The sequence below is a fragment of the Hypanus sabinus genome, chromosome 19, assembly GCF_030144855.1.
Source record: "Hypanus sabinus isolate sHypSab1 chromosome 19, sHypSab1.hap1, whole genome shotgun sequence".
Taxonomy (NCBI): Eukaryota; Metazoa; Chordata; class Chondrichthyes; order Myliobatiformes; family Dasyatidae; genus Hypanus; species Hypanus sabinus.
The window spans coordinates 24,844,971-24,864,232 of NC_082724.1; the positions used below are offsets into that span (position 1 = coordinate 24,844,971).

The 19,262-nt window shown below is 42.0% G+C and overlaps 1 protein-coding gene across 2 annotated transcripts in view; it reads left to right on the forward strand.

Annotated features, from left to right (window-relative positions):
* abhd6a (abhydrolase domain containing 6, acylglycerol lipase a) overlaps positions 1 to 19,262 on the forward strand; it is a 73,872-nt gene that overhangs the window by 34,736 nt on the left and 19,874 nt on the right. The window contains exons 2-4 of one of the 2 annotated variants that reach the window (XM_059944217.1): positions 3,059 to 3,193; positions 6,514 to 6,670; positions 10,636 to 10,749. In XM_059944217.1, the coding sequence (XP_059800200.1) occupies positions 3,075 to 3,193; positions 6,514 to 6,670; positions 10,636 to 10,749 (390 nt within the window). In that variant the 5' untranslated portion in view covers positions 3,059 to 3,074. The remainder of the gene's footprint in view (positions 1 to 3,058; positions 3,194 to 6,513; positions 6,671 to 10,635; positions 10,750 to 19,262) is intronic. The other variant, XM_059944218.1, reaches the window with a different exon arrangement.

Genomic DNA, 19,262 nt, shown 5'->3' on the forward strand with positions numbered 1-19,262 from the left:
AGGAGAGGAGGATGAACACAAGGCCCTATTGGAAGAGTTCGTCAAATGATACAAGCCGAATCATCTGCAGCTGAACATTAGTAAGACAAAGGAGATGGTGATAGACTTTAGGAAGACCAAGCCTGCACTGCTCCGTTACTCTCGATTGCAAGGACCTACAGGTACCTGGGGGGTGCACATGGATTACACACTTGAGTGGAGCACCAACTCAGTGTACAAGAAAGGCCAGAGTCACCTCTACTTCCCGAGGAGGCTGGGGTCCTTTGGAGTATGCAGGCCTCTCCTTCACACGTTCTACCAGTCTGTTGTTGCTCATACAGTCTTCTGTGCGGTGGTGTGCTGGGGCAATGGCATCAATGCGGGTGATGCCAGCAGGCTCTATAAACTGATTAGAAAGGCTGGCTCTGTTACAGGAGTCAAGTTGGACACACCAGAGGTTGTGGTTGAACAAAGGACCCTCTGGAAAACCCTCTGGACAATGTTTCTCACCTTTTTCATGTCACTTTGGCTGAACAGAGGAGCATTTTTAGTAATAGACTAAGACGACTACAAACCACTATATGAGGTCATTCTTACCCTCGGCCATTAGACTCTATATTGAGTCAGCCAGGGAAATGATGACCCCCCCCCCCCCCCTCCTGTTACTGTTTCAGGAAACTTATTTCTTACTTCTCTTCTAATATTTGTATATCTGTGCACTTGTAATGGTACTGTGACACTGTAATTTCCTTTGGGATCAATATCTATCTCGGAGAGCCGTGGAGCACATCAATCCTGCAGGTTGCTCACAGTAACCATTCTTTCTCTCCTGCCACAAGTCTCCAGCGTTGCTATGGTTCTGCCTTTGAGATTGATGATGTAATAAATCCTGCACTGTTTCAAATGTGGATGATTCTAGAAGCTGGTGCTTAGTGCTGTTAAATGTGGCGTTGCCAAGACATAAGTTCCATGCAGTTAGATTTTTCTTGAAACAATTTTTTTTAAGACAATCTGCTTGAGATGATGGGAGGATCTGTTTAGTGATTTTTTTTTGTTCCCTCAACTGTTTTCCATTTTCTCAGTACTTCTGTGTTCATGCCTTAATGAGGAACAATTGATCACAGAACACCAAGGAGAGTTGTGAACATAGGGCCTTTTTCATGTTTTATGCATCTGCTTGGTTTTACTAAACTGTCTGTGAGGACTCTTGTGTAAGTACATCCGAATATGTAGCTGTTCTATCTGGCTAACATTCAAGAAATTGTCATTTGTACCCTCAAGACCAAAGGACAATAACTCATTTATATGGCAATAACTCCAGTTTACAATTTATTTGTTTCTTGACGAATATATACAACTAAACATTAAATCCGTATTAAAAGGGCTTTGCATTTTTATGAAGAACTTTATTAAGTCTTTGAAGAGGGGAGATCAGAGAACTAATGACCATCATTGTGAATTGATATAGTGTGGCAAAAGCAATGAAGTTATTCATTTCAACACATGTTTTGAGCTGTAAGATATTTGAAATATCTTGAGTTATTCACAGACTTCTTTAAAACTTAGAAGGTCCATATTAATTTCTGGGAATTTTGTGTTGGTGACATTGGCAAAGGTACATCATTCCCTCTTAACCAGCTAGTGATGTATAATACGTGAAGGGGCAGGTAGAGGACAGAAAGAAGTATCTGCCACCCATCTAGATCTGTGCTAGTTGTCAAAGAGACTGCACCTTTTCTAAAGCCCATTAGCCATTTTTATTGGTACTTAGTTCATTTACTGCCCTGAATGCATTCCTGGGAACAAGAGCACTAACTGACTCGGTGTCATGATATTTCATGTAGAGAAATGGACTACTGACAGTGCTGCCACACTGGGATCCTGTCATGAATTCCTGTCCTTTCTGCTGCTGTGCTCTGGAATCTGGAGCAAGTGGCTTTTTTTAAAGTATACTGGGAATGGGGGATGAGGGGCAACTATGGGGTGACCTGATAGAGGTGTACAAGATGACGAGAGGCATTGATCGTATGGATAGAGGCTTTTTCCCAGGGCTGAAATGGTCGCCACAAGAGGACACAGGTTTAAGGTGCTGGGGAGTAGGCACACAGGAGATGTCAGGGGTAAGTTTTTTACACAGAGAATGGTGATTGCGTGGAATAGGCTGCCGGCAAAGGTGGTGGAATTGAATATGATAGGGTCTCTTAAGAGGCTTTTAGATAGGTACATGGAGCTTAGTAAAATAGAGGGCTATAGGTAAGCCTAGTAATTTAGACGTGTAATAGACATGTTCGGCACAACTTTGTGAGCCGAAGGGCCTTATTGTGCTGTAGGTTTTCTATGTTACTATGTTTCTATTACCTGTGACTGTGCAGGGTGGAGGTGCAAGAGAATTATAATGAATCACTGGTGTCCAGGGTAGCGTTTACATAGCGTGTGAACACGGTTGCTAGAAATGACAAAATACTAAGTCACTTATGTAGGAAGTGAGGTAAAACTTCTTTGATACATCTTCATTCCTTGGGTCAGTGCTTGTATTGTACTCAAAGGGTCACTGTACAATAAGGGTGATGCTGTGGTGTAGCATTTAATGCAGTGCTGTACGGTGTGGTGAACGCTGACCGAGGTTCAGTTCCCACCGCGGCCTGTCAGGACTTGGTACCTTCTCCCCTTTTCCTGTGTGGGTTCTCTCCGGTTTCCTCCCACACTCCTAAGAAGAACGAGTTAGGACTAGGTTTAGGAAGTTGTGGGCATTCTATGTTGGCGCTAGAAGCATGGCAGCACTTGTGGGCTGCCCCCAGCACATCCTCGTGCCTTGTTGGGCGTGGACGCAGAACAACGCGTTTCACTGTATGTTTGTATATTTGATGCACTTGTGACAACTACACTATAGCTAATATTTTTAGGGGCCCGTTGGGAGCTTGCTCTGCAGTACATTTGGTTGGAAAATACATTGAGATAATTCCAGGAGATATTTTGGTGGATCTTGAAACCAGAATTTGCTCCAGTGCGAGCACCCCGAGCAGAATGATTTTCTGTGTTCTGCTTTTTTTTCACTTTTTATGTTTTCCTTTCACTTCAGGCTGGACAGTGAGACAATGGATTTGGATTTGGTGAATATGTTTGTTTTAGCAGGAGGCACGCTGGCCATACCCATCCTGGCGTTTGTAGCCTCTTTCCTCCTGTGCCCTGCAGCACTCATCCGATTCTATTACTGGTAAGTGCCGCGTTTTTCAGCACTGGTAAACTCACTATCTCCATGTTCATTTGGTTCATTTAGAGTAAGCAAACAACTGTCTAATTGTCATTTCTGTAAATGTATGCTCACCTCAACCCATTGCAGAGGATGTGTAGCTGAAGTAATGCTGAGCTCGAAGTTTGCAGACTGTTCTCCACCAGCATTCCTTTGGGAGGGGTGGGAGTGAAGCCTCTCAGCGTAAGAATCTATGATTTAATTGTGCTGGCTAGCTGAGAAGGGTGTCCACTTCTCTTTGGCGGAGGAGAATTCTAGTCCCCTTTAAAGCCCTCTTCATGCATGATACGTTATGGCAGAAAGCAGGAGAGACACTGAAAGCAGGGCAGATCACGCAGACATCTCGCCAGTGGGTCAATAGAGAACTTAGCTCACTGATGTCTGTGTGTCAGCATTTTATATATTTGCCCGTGCCCTGCAACGTGGGGCCACAGAATGAATAGAGGGTTAAATACGGATGAGTCTGACCTCCTATTGAGTACCCCTTCAGTTTTATGCCGTTTGTAGTTGGCCCTCTTCAAATAAGTAATCATCATTAATTATGTAAGTGATCTCTGATTTTTTTATTTAAACTTTATTTTACTTAATAAAAACCCTTCAATTGACAATGGTTAATTGTTTCATGTGAATTACTTTAAATTAATGAATTGTAATCATTTTTTTTTGACTCTGTTATTTGGAAATTATGGAAGGGTGACGGGATGTGAAAGAGTACATGCCTGTGAAACTTACTGTACACTCCCAAACCAAGATCCGTGGGTGAACCAGGAAGTTGCTTGGGGCTGGATCTATGGCATTTAAGTCTGGCGTTCCAGGTCCGTATAAGAAAACCAGGTATGACTTAGGGAGGGCTGTTTCAAGAGCCAAGAAACAATTCTGGGAAAGGTTGGAAGCGACATCAGATACACATCAACTCTGGCAGCGTTTGCAGGATTTACTTTCTACACAACAAAACCGAGCATTGTGAATGGCAGCGATGCCTCACTCCCAGATGAGCTCAACACCTTTTGTGTTCACTTTGAAAGGGAGAATAAAAACACAGCTATGAGTATCCCTGCTGCATCCAATGACCCTGTCATCTCTGTCTCGGAGGCAGACGTCAGGCTGTTTTTCAAGAGAGTGAACCCTCACAAGGCAGCAGGACCCAATGGAGTATCTGGTAAGGCTCTGAAAATTTGTGCCAACCAACCGGCAGGAGGATTCAAAGACATTTTCAGTCCCTCCCTGCTGCAGTCGGAACTTCCCACATGCTTCAAAAGGGCAAAAAATTATACCAGTGCTAAGAAAAGCAGGGTGAGCAAGCTGAACCACTATCGTCCAGTAGCTTTCACATCCACCATGATAAATGCTTTGAGAGATTGGTCATGGCTAGAATCGACTCCTGCCTCAGCAAGGACCTGGACCCACTGCAATTTGCCTATCGCTACAATAGGTCAACAGCAGACACAGTCCCAGTGGCTCTCCAAGTGGCCTTGGAACCCCTGGACTATGAAAATACGAATGTTAGGATGCTGTTTATTGTCTATAGTTCAGCATTTAACACCATCATTCCTTCAGTCCTGATCAGAAAGCTACAGAATCTGGGCCTCTGTACCTCCCTCTGCAAGTGGCTCCTCAACTTCCCAACTGGAAGATCACCATCTGCGTGGATCAGAAATAACACCTCCACCTCGCTGACAGTCAGCACTGGCACTCCCCAGTGGGACGTGTGCTTAGCCCACTGCTCTACTCTCTCTGTGTGGCTCAGTGTAGCTCAAAAGGCATCTATAGATTTACTATTTTGCGATACAACCATTATTGACAGAATTTCAGATGGTGAAGAGAGTGTGTACAGGAGCGAGATATACCAGTTAGTTGAGTGGTGTCACAGCAACAACCTTGCTGTCAACATCAGCAAGACCAAAGGAGCTGATTGTGGACTTCAGGATGGGTAAGACAAGGGAACACAAACCAGTCCTCATAGAAGGATCAGAAGTGGAGAGAGTGATCAAGTTCATGGGTGTCAATATATCTGAGGATCTAACCTAGACACAACATATTGACGCAGCTATAGAGAAGGCAAGACAGTGGCTGTATCTCATAAGGATTTTGAGGAGATTTTGTTTTGTCAACAAAAATCTCAAACTTCTACAAATGTACCTTGGAGAACATTCTGACTGGTTGCATCACTGTCTGGTATGGTGGTGGTGGGGGGGGGGGGTGGCTCAAAATCAGTTGCAGAAACTTGTAAACTTACTCATTAGTCCATCATGGGTACGAGCCTCCGTAGCATCCAAGACATCCTCAAGGAGCATCGCCTTAGGAAGGTGGCATCCATCATTAAGGACTCCCACCAGCCAGGAGATGTTTCTTCACACTCTTACTGTCAGAAAGGAGGTACAGAAGCCTGAAGGCACACTCTCAGCGATTCAGGAGCAGCCTGTTCCCCTCTGCCATCTGATTTCTGAATGGATATTGAACCCGATGAACACTACCTCACTATATTTTTTGTTTCTCTTATTTTGCAGTACTTATTTTAACTTAATCATTTAATTGACATATATATATATGTAATGCAACTCTTTTTTTCTCTATATTTATTTATTTCGTATTTCATTGTACTGCTGCCATAAAGTTAACAAAATTCACTCTATGTGCCAGTGATATTAATTCTGGTTCTAATATGGGCTGTCAGAAGACCATCGTGGTGGTCCATGAGTGGGCTGCTATTTGTCTTGCTGGAAGCTTAGTCAGCTTTCTATAGCCAAGATCTAGCACTGAGGTTGCAGGCAGTCTCATTAGAGTCCCATTAGAGTCTAAATGGCAAGTTCTAAAAGTGTACATGAACAGAAAGACCCATAAGATTGAGAGAAAAGTCGATAAAAGGGTAGAAGATCATGACTGGCTTAGACAGTGCAAATGGAGGAAAGCCGTTCCCATTAGCAGAAAGTTCAACAGTCATTGAGTCCAGGTTTAAAGTGACACGGAGACTCTCAGCTGAGTTGTGCTTGATTCACAGGAGTATTTGGGGATGAAGAAATATTAATGAACAATAACAATAATATTTAATTTAGCTGGGTTTATCCAAATGTCCTCATGGATTGGCCCTCAAAATCAAAGCTGCTTTTTCTGTAATACCTTGCTTGAATTCTCATCATAAAGAAATATTGATAATTTAAAACAAGATACACTTGACCACTTTAGTTATGCATAGTAAAATTACATTGAAAATTATGTAAGAAATAACCAAAAAACATCTATTGCGTTTGATAGACATGGATAAACTACTTTTTTTTTCTTTATAGGTACTGGCGAACAACATTAGGTATGCAAATTAAAAATGCTGATTATGGGAACTATCGATTCTGCTATTCAACCCGTGGAAAACCTGGTAGTAAACCTTCCATTTTGATGTTGCATGGATTTTCAGCTCACAAGGACATGTGGCTATCTGTAGTGAAGGTTGGTCATTCTCTATTTCCTCTTAAAATGACTCTATAATTAAATGATGATTTAAATCTATCATGGATTTCAATAAATGATCGTGATGAGCATCTTTCCTGATACTACTGTCAAAAAGGTTTTTTTTTACATTTATTTCAGACAAATGTGTGCCTTGTCCCAGTATGTATGAGTTATTCAAATAAGGTCTAAAGTTAGAAGTTGGTTGGGTAGAATGTAAGGACTCGCCTCTTGGTCTATAAATGTAAGTTTAATGGATTTATGTGGCCCCACAAATGGAAAAAGAAATATTGTTTTATTAATAAGAATACTTGCACTGCATTTTCTTGAAGTATTCTTGTAGCAGCAATAGATTAGTTAATCTAACATATACAAACTCTAGAGATTGAAGTTACCAATTCTGAATGAGACCAGCTGCAAACTGTGGATTGTCAGAGGCTTTTTCCCAGGGCTGAAATGGCTGCCACAAGAGGACACAAGTTTAAGGTGCTTGAGAGTAGGTACAGAGGAGATGTCAGGGGTAAGTTTTTTACACAGAGAGTGGTGAGTGAGTGAAATGGGCTGCCGGCAACAGTGGTAGAGGCAGATACGATATGGTATTTTAAGAGACTTTTGGATAGGTACATGGAGCTTAGAAAAATAGAGGGCTATAGGTAACCCTAGTAATTTCTAAGGTAGGGACATGTTTGGCACAACTTTGTGGGCCAAAGGGCCTGTATTGTGCTGTAGGTTTTCTTTGTTTCTAAACAATACAAGCAGCTCAGTCTTTTCACTGTAGAATTAAGGAACTGAGTTGAATTTTGGTTTGATTTAATTTTATGCATATGCATTTAACATATAATACTTGTTACTAAAACAAGTTTGCTTTATTCTTATTCTCCATGCTTAATTATTTAAGTATCCTGAAATGTTTTGAAGGTTTGTTAGATTTTAGAAAAACTCTCCAACTAAGAATTTTGTTTTTTTGTATTTATATGTAGTATTGACCACCAGAGATAATTTGGAATGGTCTACGGTTCAAAAGGCAATAAATAGCATGCTATCACATCATGCTAATAATTGTAAGAGTAATCATTACATTGATTTACAAATAATTTGCACTAAGTTAAACCATTTGTAATTGGATTGGATTCTTGCATGCTGCTTCTTCCAAGGTCAAGGATGCAATGAAGTGAGTGGTTAGTATGTACTTCATGGAATAGTACAAAACAAATGAATACATTTCCCGTCTTCTTCTTGAATTGGTGTTTCATCGTAACATGCAAATTTGTGTCGGCTCTCGAGCATCCCAGTGTGAGGGTTTATTAGTTCATTACTGAGTATAATTGATGTATTGCCCAGTTTTGTCTGCAATCCTTGCATATCTAGAAAGTCAGAGGACTTATGAAGGGGATTATTGGAGGGTGTGTCTCTTTACCCAGGTACAAACTAATTCTAGTTTTGCAGCTCAGTTTGCTGGTACCATTCAACTTTAACTATTTTTGTGAATTTTAGCTAGCACCAAGTGCGTGTTCGTTGTTAAGATCTGTTTTAATCATTCTATTGTAGATAAAACACAACAAAGACAAACATTGATGTAGAAAATAGGTGATGTTTCTGTCATTCTCTTTGCTAGCCCATGTATAACATCTTTACATTCTGTTCTCGTTGGAGACAGCGACCTAACAGTCCAGAAAAACTCATCTCCACCAAAAGATTTTCAAGTGACTTCTTCCACATGCGATTTTTAAAGCCAGAACCTTGCTTCTGGAACCTTGTCCAATATTAAGCCACTTTGCCCCGCTTGTAACCTGCTACCTGCCTCTTCGTGGGTCTAACCAACATTTACTAAAATGAAAGCACAACCATCATTGTGTCCAATTTCCTTAAATCACTTTTGAAATTCTTATGGGATAAAATAGAATGGAAGAGCATGTCATAGTCAGCTGGAGCTGACAGAGAAATGAAGTTTCAGCTGATGTTATGTCTTTGGGATGATACTTGGGAGAACTCTATTGAATTAACTGAGAAGTTTTAAACATAAAGTGCGGTCTTCTCAATAGTGTCTTTGATGTTCAGGTGGAGGAGGATACAGCAACTGATATTGTCAGTTCCCCTTTCTTTTTTTCTTTTGGTGTAAAGCTGTTGTCTCTCCTGTCCGAGGCACATCCGTAAGGAAAATGATACAAATTCATATAAGTATTCCGGTGCAGACCCCTGCTTCATTTCAGTGCTGCTCTCCCTGCCTGTCGAATCTTTGGCCATCTAAAAAAACTGCTCTCAAATTTCCATGCACTTCTACATATTGCCGTATTTTACACAAAATCTGAGTTAAGAAGATGCAAATGAGCTGAACTGAGGGATTCTGACAAATTCAGCACTGAGAGGGGAATAGTTAAGATGAACTGACATAAACATCAAAATTAAAAATAAATATATTATCAAAGTACATTTATTTTGCCCGCGATTCACTTTCTTCGAGCATTCACAGCAGAATAAAGAAATTACATGAAAAGCTACACCCAAAGACTGATAAACAAACAACATGCAAAAGACAAACTGTGCAAATGTAAACAAATAATATTTTTTAGTAAGTAAGTAATACTAGGAACATTGATCTAGAGTACTTGAAAGTGAGACCATAGGTTGTGGAATCAGTTCAGTGTTGAGGGGAGTGAAGTTACCCACATGGTTGAAGGCTGCTGGTTGAAGGTGAGGGGTAATAACTGTTCCTGAACCTGGTGATGTGTGAGCTAAGGCTCAGAATCTCCTTCCTGATGGCAGCAGCGAGAAGAGACCATGGCCTGGATAGTGGAGCTCCTTGATGACGGATGCTGCTTTCTTCTGGCAGTGATCCTCGTAGTTGTGCTGAATGGTGAGGACAGTTTTTTCTGGGATGGACTGGTCTGCATCCACCACTCTTTTGTAGGCTTTTAAGTTTTTGGGCATAACTGTTTCCATACCAAGCTATGATGCATCCAGTGATGATACTGTGCAACTATAGAAGTTTGTCGAAGTTTTAAATGACATGCCAGAGCAATGCTGGCCATTCCAAGGGATGGAGAGGTGCTACTCCTTGCCATCTTCTATACATGGTGGAATCCTGAATAGTGCATGGCAAACTACTCGATCAGCTGGTCCATCCCAGGCCACCGGACAAAGCTTTGAGCCAGCACTTCCATTTTCACCACGCCTAGCTGAGCAGGATGTAGCTCCTCCAACGCGTTAGGTCTCAGCTAGGATGGTATAACTCTCACTCCCCACATAAGGCAACCTCTGTCAAAGGCAAGTTCATCCCAGCGCAGGTAAAAATGGAGGATCTGGGATTTCTGTTGCACATTCCAAACAGTTTGTGTTGCCATGAGGACCTGAGACAGTGTGGGGTCTTTTTTGGTTTCCCTTTGGATCATAGCAGGGTGACTTTCAACTTGCATTAGGGAGAGTACATCAGGAGGAGTGTCCTCTTTTGTAAGTTTTTCAGGTATTTCCTTTTCCAAGGGATGCATACTGAGGGGAAGTCAAGTATTGCTGGGAGATTACCAACTTGGTGAGAGGTGCAGATTGGGCGCTTGAAATGTGTTAGTTTTCCAGTACAGTGAGATGCTCAAAAGGGAATTATGCTGCTTGGCACGTTTCAGGCTGCAAGCATTGCCAAGACTTAGTGGGGAAGGATTGCAGTCTGTGATTATTGTGCCGCTGGACGTTAAGCAGCTGTGCTATATGGATGGCAATGGTTCACTGCATACAGTATTTGCTCACAATACAAATGTACAGAATAGATAACATTATGAATAATAAACAATGACAGTACAATTGTAGAGAACTCATGTAATTATATTTTACTGCATATTTTATGAATAATTATTTTGAAATTTTTTTAAGATGTCTTGTCCTTGGGTGTGGCTGAATTGGAACGAGCCTTGCCCAAATTACTTTCTTTCTCCTGAACAGAGGTAACCTGGCTTGTGCATTGTTCTTTCACACAGTTTCTGCCCAAGAACCTGCACTTGATCTGTGTGGACATGCCAGGCCATGAGGGCACAACGCGCACTGGCGTAGATGATTACTCCATAGTGGGCCAAGTAAAAAGAATTCACCAGGTGGGTTGTTTTTCTCCTCTTCACACTTTGATGAACTGTGCCTCTGGAATTGGAATTCCAAAACGTTGTGGCTCAGTTGAAATGCCACCTCTTTCAGGATGTCCTTATATCTGACACTTGGCAGCAATCACCTTGCTGCAGAGCGTACGTTCCACATGTAAATTTAAATGTTCTCAATCTTTGGCTTTTCTTACTGAGAATTTCTAATGTCCATGGTTGATTGTAAATCAAAATCACTTCAAGTGCATTTTGATTAGATTTCCTTAAAGTCCATGAAAAGTATTCAGTCATTGGTGCTTGAATTGATATGCAAACAAAGATATTAAATTAAGGTCAGAATATGAACTTGGTGTAGCATCCATAGGTAGAAAGAAGCACTTACGCTTGTATAGTATCAGAATCAGGTTTATTATCACCAGCATGTGATGTGAAATTTGTTAGCAGCAGCAGTTCAATGCGATACATAATCTAGCAGAGAGAAAAAAATAATAAATAAAATAAAAATAATAATCAATAATCAAGTATATCAATTGCATATAGTGAATAGATTTTTTTTTAAAGTTCAACAACAGAAGTATCACATATTTTAACAAAAGTGAGGTAGTGTCCAAAGATTCAATGTCCATTTAGGAATCGGATGGCAGAGGGGAAGAAGCTGTTCCTGAATCGCTGAGTGTGTGCCTTCAGGCTTCTGTACCTCCTACCTGATGGTAACAGTGAGAAAAAGGCATGTCCTGGGTGCTGGAGGTCCTTAATAATGGACGCTGCCTTTCTGAGACACCACTCCCTACAGATGTCCTGGGTACTTCATAGGCTAGTGCCCAAGATGGAGCTGACTAGATTTACAACCCTCTGCAGCTTCTTTTGGTCCTATGCAGTAGCCAGCGCCCCCCCACCCCACCCCATACCAGACAGTGATGCAGCCTGTCAGAATGTTCTCCTGGTACAACTATAGAAGTTTTTGTGTTTATCTCGCAATTTGAGAATGTTCCGAAGCTTTATCCCTTCAGTAATGTACAGAAACATAGTAGCTAATACTTGTTCATCGTATTTAAATTAAATGAATAGAAAATTAATCTGTATTGATTCTTTGAAGGATAAATGTTGACAAGAACATAGGGAGAACTTCTCCGTTCTTCTTTGAATAATGCCGTGAGATTCTTCAGAGTAACAGAGAAGTGTGGACAGTGCCTTATTTACAGGTTATTGAAACATTAATAACTAGTTTCTTTGAAAGCCTAAGAAAAATAACAGATTATATTCTGCACTCCATCAACATTTTCCCTTTTGAACAACCTTGATGTACTTACGCCTGGAATGATCTGTCTGGGTGCTGCGGGAGCCAAGGCAGCACAGTGGCTAACGTGAGACTGTTTCGGCTCTGGTTGTTCCAGAGTTCAGAATTTAATTCTGGTGCCGTCTGTAAGGAATCTGTACATTCTCCCCGTAAACCACAGTCCAAAGCCGAACTGGTTAGTGGGCTGATTGGTCATTGTAAATTGTCCTGCAATTAGGCTAGGGTTAAATTGGGGATTGCTTGGCTTGTGGCTCGTTGGGCCGGAAGGGCCTGTATCTCTAAACAAAATAAAAAGCTTTTCACTGTATCTCGGTAAATGTGACAATATAAACCAATTACCAATTGTCAAATCACAGTAAAAAAAATGGAGACACAGAATACTTAACTCTTATGAAACGTATCTTTAAAAAGTAAACACAAATTGTATATGGAGTACTGAACTAGTTTACCTCCGACATTGATTGCAGGCAGTTCATGGTGTAGTGTTTTTAATATGGCAGTAATATCTGAATAATATTGTAAATATATTGTTTGATTAAGCATTCTTACATAATTCAATACAGATTATACGTAAGAAGTATGTGAATGGCATACATCATTATGCCACCATGTCATATGTGAGCGCCCCACTTTTGAAAAAAAAGGAAACTAAAACTAAGCCGACAAGTGTCCAGGCTCCTGTGTTTTTCTTTTGATTAGTTTTTGAAGTTACAAAACATAACAGTGGCAACAAGTAATTTTTAAAATAAACCCAAGATGACGACTGACCTGTTGAAACACAGCATGTTTGTCTTCAGAAGGAGCGAGAGATATTTAAGTTCAAAAATAGGCAGAAAATGGATGAAATTAACAAGCAATGAGTATGTTCTTGGGCTCAAATAGTGAGTACCGAGTAATGATAATAATAACAAATTAGTGAGAGCAGAAATGGCTGGCTACATCAGATAGATGGTTTAATTGCACGACAGATAACTGGATGATGTATACTGAATGAATTGAGCAGTATTCTGAAGCAAATAAAATAGTTGGTGAAAAATGGGTGCCAGTGTTGCTAGATGCATTGGGAGGAAAAGCATACAGTTTGCTTAGAGGTTCAACTGCTCCAACCAAACCAGCTTTCCTGCTATCATAAGTGTAATGCAGGAACATTTAGGACCAAAACCATTGTTGATTGCAGAACGCTTTAGCTTTCATAAGTGGATTCGAAAGTAAGGGGAATCCAAACAAAACTTACATTTTGTGTGTGTGTTGCTCACATTTAAAAGAGCAGTTGAAATCACAGTATCAATGGAAACTGCAGCCAGAGGTGCAATTGAGTTGCAGTCATGAATGAAAATGAGGCGTGAACAAAATGCAATGTCTAAACAGAAACCTGCCTGACCGAACAAATTGTGTTACTGCTGTGGTAGGGGCTCACATAAATCAGACCAATGCAGGTTTAAAGGCAAAACTTACAGAAAATGCAACAAAGTAGGGCACCTACAAAAAGTATGTCAGGTAGACAAAAATAAATGTGGAAGAGAAAGGGATAAAAAGTCAAGTTGCAGTTTGAAAAAGAGCACTAATCGGCATGCTGTAGATAAAAAATCTGATAATGATGAGAATGATTTAGGACTAGGTAACCTTGAGATTTATAATGTGAAAAGTTAACAAGAGACAAGCAATATGGTTTACACCAGAAGTGAGTGGCAAATTAATTAAATTGGAATTTGACTCTGGTTCTGCTGTTTCAGTCATTCCACAAAATAAGTTTGAACCACATTTCAACGATTTTGAACTCAAGCCTCAAATATCCAACTAAGAACTTGTTCTGTGGGAATGACATTTATAACAGTGAAATACAACAACTACATTGAGTTGTATGTGGTAAAAACAGGAAGGCCAGCAATGTGGGGCTGTGATTTGCTCAGACTGGAGATCCATCCACCACTTGCATGCCACATCCCCTGCAACAGAGTCATCTACATTTGTAAAAGTGAATTAAGAAAGGTGCCACAGCAATATTCAAAGATGACATTGGAAAACTCAAACATATCGAGGGTAAAGTAGTGATAACGCCACACCCAAGTTTTACAAAGCTTTTCCGGTTCCTTGCTATACTAGAGGATGTGCTGGAGCTTTTGGAAAACATCAAGTTGGATAAGTCACTGGGACTGTGGGAGGTGAGGGAGGAGATTGCTGAGCCTCTGGTGATGACCTTTGCATCATCAATGGGGACGGGAGAGGATCCAGAGGGTTGCAGTTGTTGTTCCCTTATTCAAGAAAAGGAGTAGAGATAGCCTGGAAATTATAGACCAGTGAGTCTTACTTCAGTGGTTGGTAAGTTGATGGAAAAGATCCTGAGGGGCAGGATTTATGAACATTTGAAGAGACATAATATGATTGGGAGTAGTCAGCATGGATTTGTCAAAGGCAGGTTGTGCCTTAAGAGTCTGCTTGAATTTTTTGAGGATGTGACTAAACACATTGATGAGGGTAGAGCAGTAGATGTAGTGTCTATGGATTTCAGCAAGGTATTTGATAAGGTACCCCATGCAAGGCTTATTGAGAAAGTAAGGAGGCATGGGATCCAAGGGGACATTGCTTTGTGGATCCAGAACTTGCTTGCTCACAGAATGCAAAGTGTGGTTGTAGACAGGACATATTCTGCGTGGAGGTTGGTGACCAGTGATGTGCCTCAGGGATCTGTTCTGGGACCCCTTCTCTTTGTGATTTTTATAAATGACCTGGATGAGGAAGTGGAGGAAACACGAGCAGATCTGCAGATGCTGGAAATTCAAACAACACACACAAAATGCTGGTGGAACACAACAGGCCAGGCAGCATCTATAGGGAGAAGTGCTGTCGATGTTTCAGGCCGAGATCCTTTGTCAGGGTCTCGGCCTGAAACGTCGACAGTGCTTCTCCCTATAGATGCTGCCTGGCCTGCTGTGTTCCACCAGCATTTTGTGTGTGTTGAGGAAGTGGAGGGATGGGTTAGTAAATTTGCGGATGACCCAAAAGTTGGGGGTGTTGTGGATAGTATGGAGGGCTGTTAGAGGTTACATCGGGACATTGATAGGATGCAAAACTGGGCTGAGAAGTGGCAGATGGAGTTCAACACAGATAAACGTGAAGTGGTTCATTTTGCTAGGTCAAGTATGATGGCAGAATGTAGTATTAAGGGCAAGGCTTTTGGCAGTGTGGAGGATCAGAGCAATCTTGGGGTCCGAGTCCTTAGGACTCTCAAAGCTGCTGTGCAGGTTGACTGTGTGGTTAGGAGGGCATATGGTGCATTGACCTTCATCAACTATGGGATTGAGTCAAGAGCCAAGAGGTAATGCTACAGCTATATAGGACCCTGGTCAGGCTCCACTTGGGAGTACTGTGCTTAGTTCTGGTCACCTCACTACAGGAAGGATGGGGAAACTTTCGAAAGGGTTCAGAGGAGATTTACAAAGATGTTGCCTGGATTGGGGAGCATGCCTTATGAGAATAGGTTGAGTGAACTCGGCCTTTTCTCCTCAGAGCGGCGGAGGATGAGAAGTGGCCTGATCGAGGTGTACAAGATGATGACAGGCATTGATCATGTGGATAGTCAGAGGCTTTTTCCCAGGGCTGAAAGGGCTAACATGAGAGGGCACAGTTTTAAGGTGCTTGGAAGTAGGTACAGAAGAGATGTCAGGGGTAAGTATTTTTACACAGAGAGTGGTGAGTGTGTGGAAATGGCTGCCAGCAATGGGGGTGGAGGCGGAAACGATAGGGTCTTTTAAGAGACTGCTGGATAGGTACATGGAGCTTAGAAAAATAGAAGGCTATGGGTAACCCTAGGTAACTTCTAATATAAGGACATGTTCGGCACAGCTTTGTGGGCCAAAGGGCCTGTATTGTGCTGTAGGTTTTGTATGTTTCTATAATAGGTTTATTTTTGGAGTAGCATCTGCAGCTGCACTCTGGCAGAAAACTCAGGACCAGGTGCTGCAAGGCTCCCCAGGCACTCAGATGACATCATTGTTACCGGTGAGGATGACAAGGAACGTCTCAAAGACAGTATTAAAAAAATTAGAAGATTATGGGCACAGAACACAACAGAACAAGTGTGGATTCTTCAAATCAAGCGTCACTTACTGTGCTCACACTGTTGACGCACAAAGATTACGCGAGAAAATTCAAGCTGTGGTGGAGCCCTAAGGCCAAATGACGTATCACAGCTGTGATCCTTTTAGCATTTGTCAATTACTGTAACAGCTTCCTGCCAAATCTGGCTACTGTGCTGCACCCCTTGAGCTCATTACTACAGATCGGGAAGAAAAGGCAATGGGCAAAGCAGTGTGAGGGGGCTTTCCAAAAGGAAAAGGAAATGATGGCATCAGACACTGTACTCACACATTATGATCCGCATCACCCAGTGAAGCTAACCTGTGACATCTTCACTTATGATACAGTTGCAGTCATGAGTGATGACATTCTCTTACTGCTGCAGAGAAAAATTGCGCACAGATTTACAGAGAAGCCCTGACTTTGGTTTAGGGTGTAAAACGTTTCAACAAGTATCTGTATGGGAGAGAGTCCTTACTAATCATCATCCACTAGTGTCCATTTTCAACCCACAGAATGGTGTTCCACTAATAGCATCAATGCAAATACAGAGTTGGGCTCTGTTTCTTGATGGATACAGTTACAAGATTGAATTCAAGAAGATGTCTAAGCATGGAAATGCTGATGGATTGTCTTGTTTGTGTTACTCTTGGAAAAAGAAATACATGAAAATTTTTACAAAAGAGACAAAAGAGGACACTCCTCTTGACGTATTCTCCCTTATGCAAATCATAAGTCTCCCTATTACTGCAGAGATGATCTAAGGGGAAATCTGAAAAGAACCCACACTATCTCAGGTCTACATGGCAACCCAAAATGGTTGGAATATGCAGCAGACATTCCAGTTCCCCCATTTTTACTAGTGCTAGGATGAACTTGCCATTGATGGGTATTACCTTTTGTGGGGATTGAGAGTTGTTGTACAGTCCGAACACAGAGCTAAAAGTGTTGGAGGAGCTACATGCCAGTTATCTAGGTGTGGACAAAATGAAAACATTGGCTTAAAGCTTTGTCTGGTGGCCTTGGATAGATCAGCAGATCAGTCAGCTTGCCCTGTACGCAGGTGCCACTAGAGGTTCCTGTCCATCCCTGGGAACGGCCTGCATTGCCCTGGTGGAGGATTCGTGGATTTTGCTGGACCGTTCATGGTGGATACAGCTACAAAGTGGCCAGAAGTGTTCCCAATGGTCTCTACTACAGCATCGCACGCTGTGATGTTGAGAAGCCTCTTCTCCAGAACTGGTGTTCCAAAGTCAGTGTCGTTGGACCACAATTTGTTGTGGAACAGTTTCAGTCATTCCTGAAAATGAATGGAATAAGACATACCACCCAGCTACAAATGGCTTGCTGGAAAGGTTTGTCCGGAGTCTAAAATACACACTGCGAGCAATGTCAGCAAAACACACTCTGACTCCGAATCAGAATCTCACCAATTTCCTCACTGCAGATCACAATGCAGCACGCTGCACAACTGACAGCTCACCAGCTATGCTGTCCCTCCGTCATCCCTTGGGATCTCCTCAAACCCAATCTCAGAAGGCGTACGCAGGACCAACAGCTTATACAAATTGAGGGTCCCTCAAACAAGTTGGTTCGATGTTCACTCCTGGCCAAATAGTCCAGGCGTGGGACTACATATTTGATCAAAAGAGTGTGCTTGGTAAGATTTAGGTCAGAACTGGACCGCTCTCCTACACAGTGGAGATTGTGTCTGATGTCATCTGGAGATGACACATCAATCAGTTGAGAGCAAAGTCAACTGTTGGAGAAAACAGGTGCCCAGAGCTATCACAGCTTCTTCCTGAAGTCCCAGTGTCAACTTCTACTCTGTGTGTGTGTGTGTGTGTGTGTGTGTGTGTGTGTGTGTGTGTATGTCTGTGCATGCGTGCGTGCACGTGTGGCTGCCAGTGACTAGTGGTAATCTGCAGGGGTTGGTGATGGGACCACTTTGCAAGTTATACATGAAAGATTTTGATGATGGAATTGATGGCTTTGTGGCCAAGTTTTCAGACAACATAAAGACAGATAGAGTGGCAAGTAGTGTTGTGAAAGCAAAAGAACTTGGACAAATTAGGAAAATGGGCAAAGTGGCAGATGGAATACAGTGTAGGAAGTGTATATTCATGTATTTTGGTAGAGGGAATAAAGGTGTGGACTATTTTCTGAACAGCGATCAAACTCAGAAATCAGAGTCTTGGGAATCCTTGTCAGGATTCAGTAAAGGTTAACTTGCACTGATTTCAAAAGGACTGGAATATAAAGACATTGCTGAGGCTTTTTGAGGCATTGGTCAGACCGTACTTGAAGTGTTGTGAGCAGTTTTGGGCCAAAGAAAGAATATGCTGGCATTGGAGAGGGTTTAGAGGTGATTAATGAGAATTACCCTGGGAACAAAAAGAGGAGTGTTTGATGACTCTGCCTGTACTCTCTGGAGTCTAGAAGTTACTGCATTAGTTATTGCCTGTTATGCCTCTGGCATTTAGGTTAGCAATGATGGTCCTCCATCTCTGTCTGTCCTTGGCCATCATAGTATCACACACAGATCATTGCAGTTTCAGTATCACATTTTTTTTGACCAGTCAGGGTTGTTAACCCTGAGCTGAACCTCCAAACATGGAGGACCAGTGGACCACTCTTAGTCTGGCCTCTACCCTTTGACCTGTTTGATCCTACCAAAAGTCCAAGCACAAGGCCCTGACTTCAGCCAACATAGCCCTCCAGGTCATGGAGGCACGCAAGCCTCCAAACCCTATGACAAGGTTCAGGTTCTCTTGGAGGGAGTTTTGAAGAACAAGGGGATCTGAATGAAACCTGTCGAGCATAGAGTGAATGTGGAGAGACTGTTTTCTACATTAGGGGAGTCTAGGACCAGAGGGCGCAGTCTCACAGCAGAAGGCCATTCCTTCAGAACAGAATTGAGGAGGAATTTCTTTAGCCAGGGGGTGGTGAATCTGTGGAATTCATTGCCACAGTTTGCTGTGGAGCCCAAATCATTGGTTATATTTAAAGTAGAGGTAGATAGAATTTTGATTAGTAAGAGCATTGAAGGTCACAGGGAGAAGGCAGGAAAATTGTTTTGAGGGGGATAATAAACTAACCATGATGGAATGGTGGACAGTCTGGATGGGCTGAATGCCCT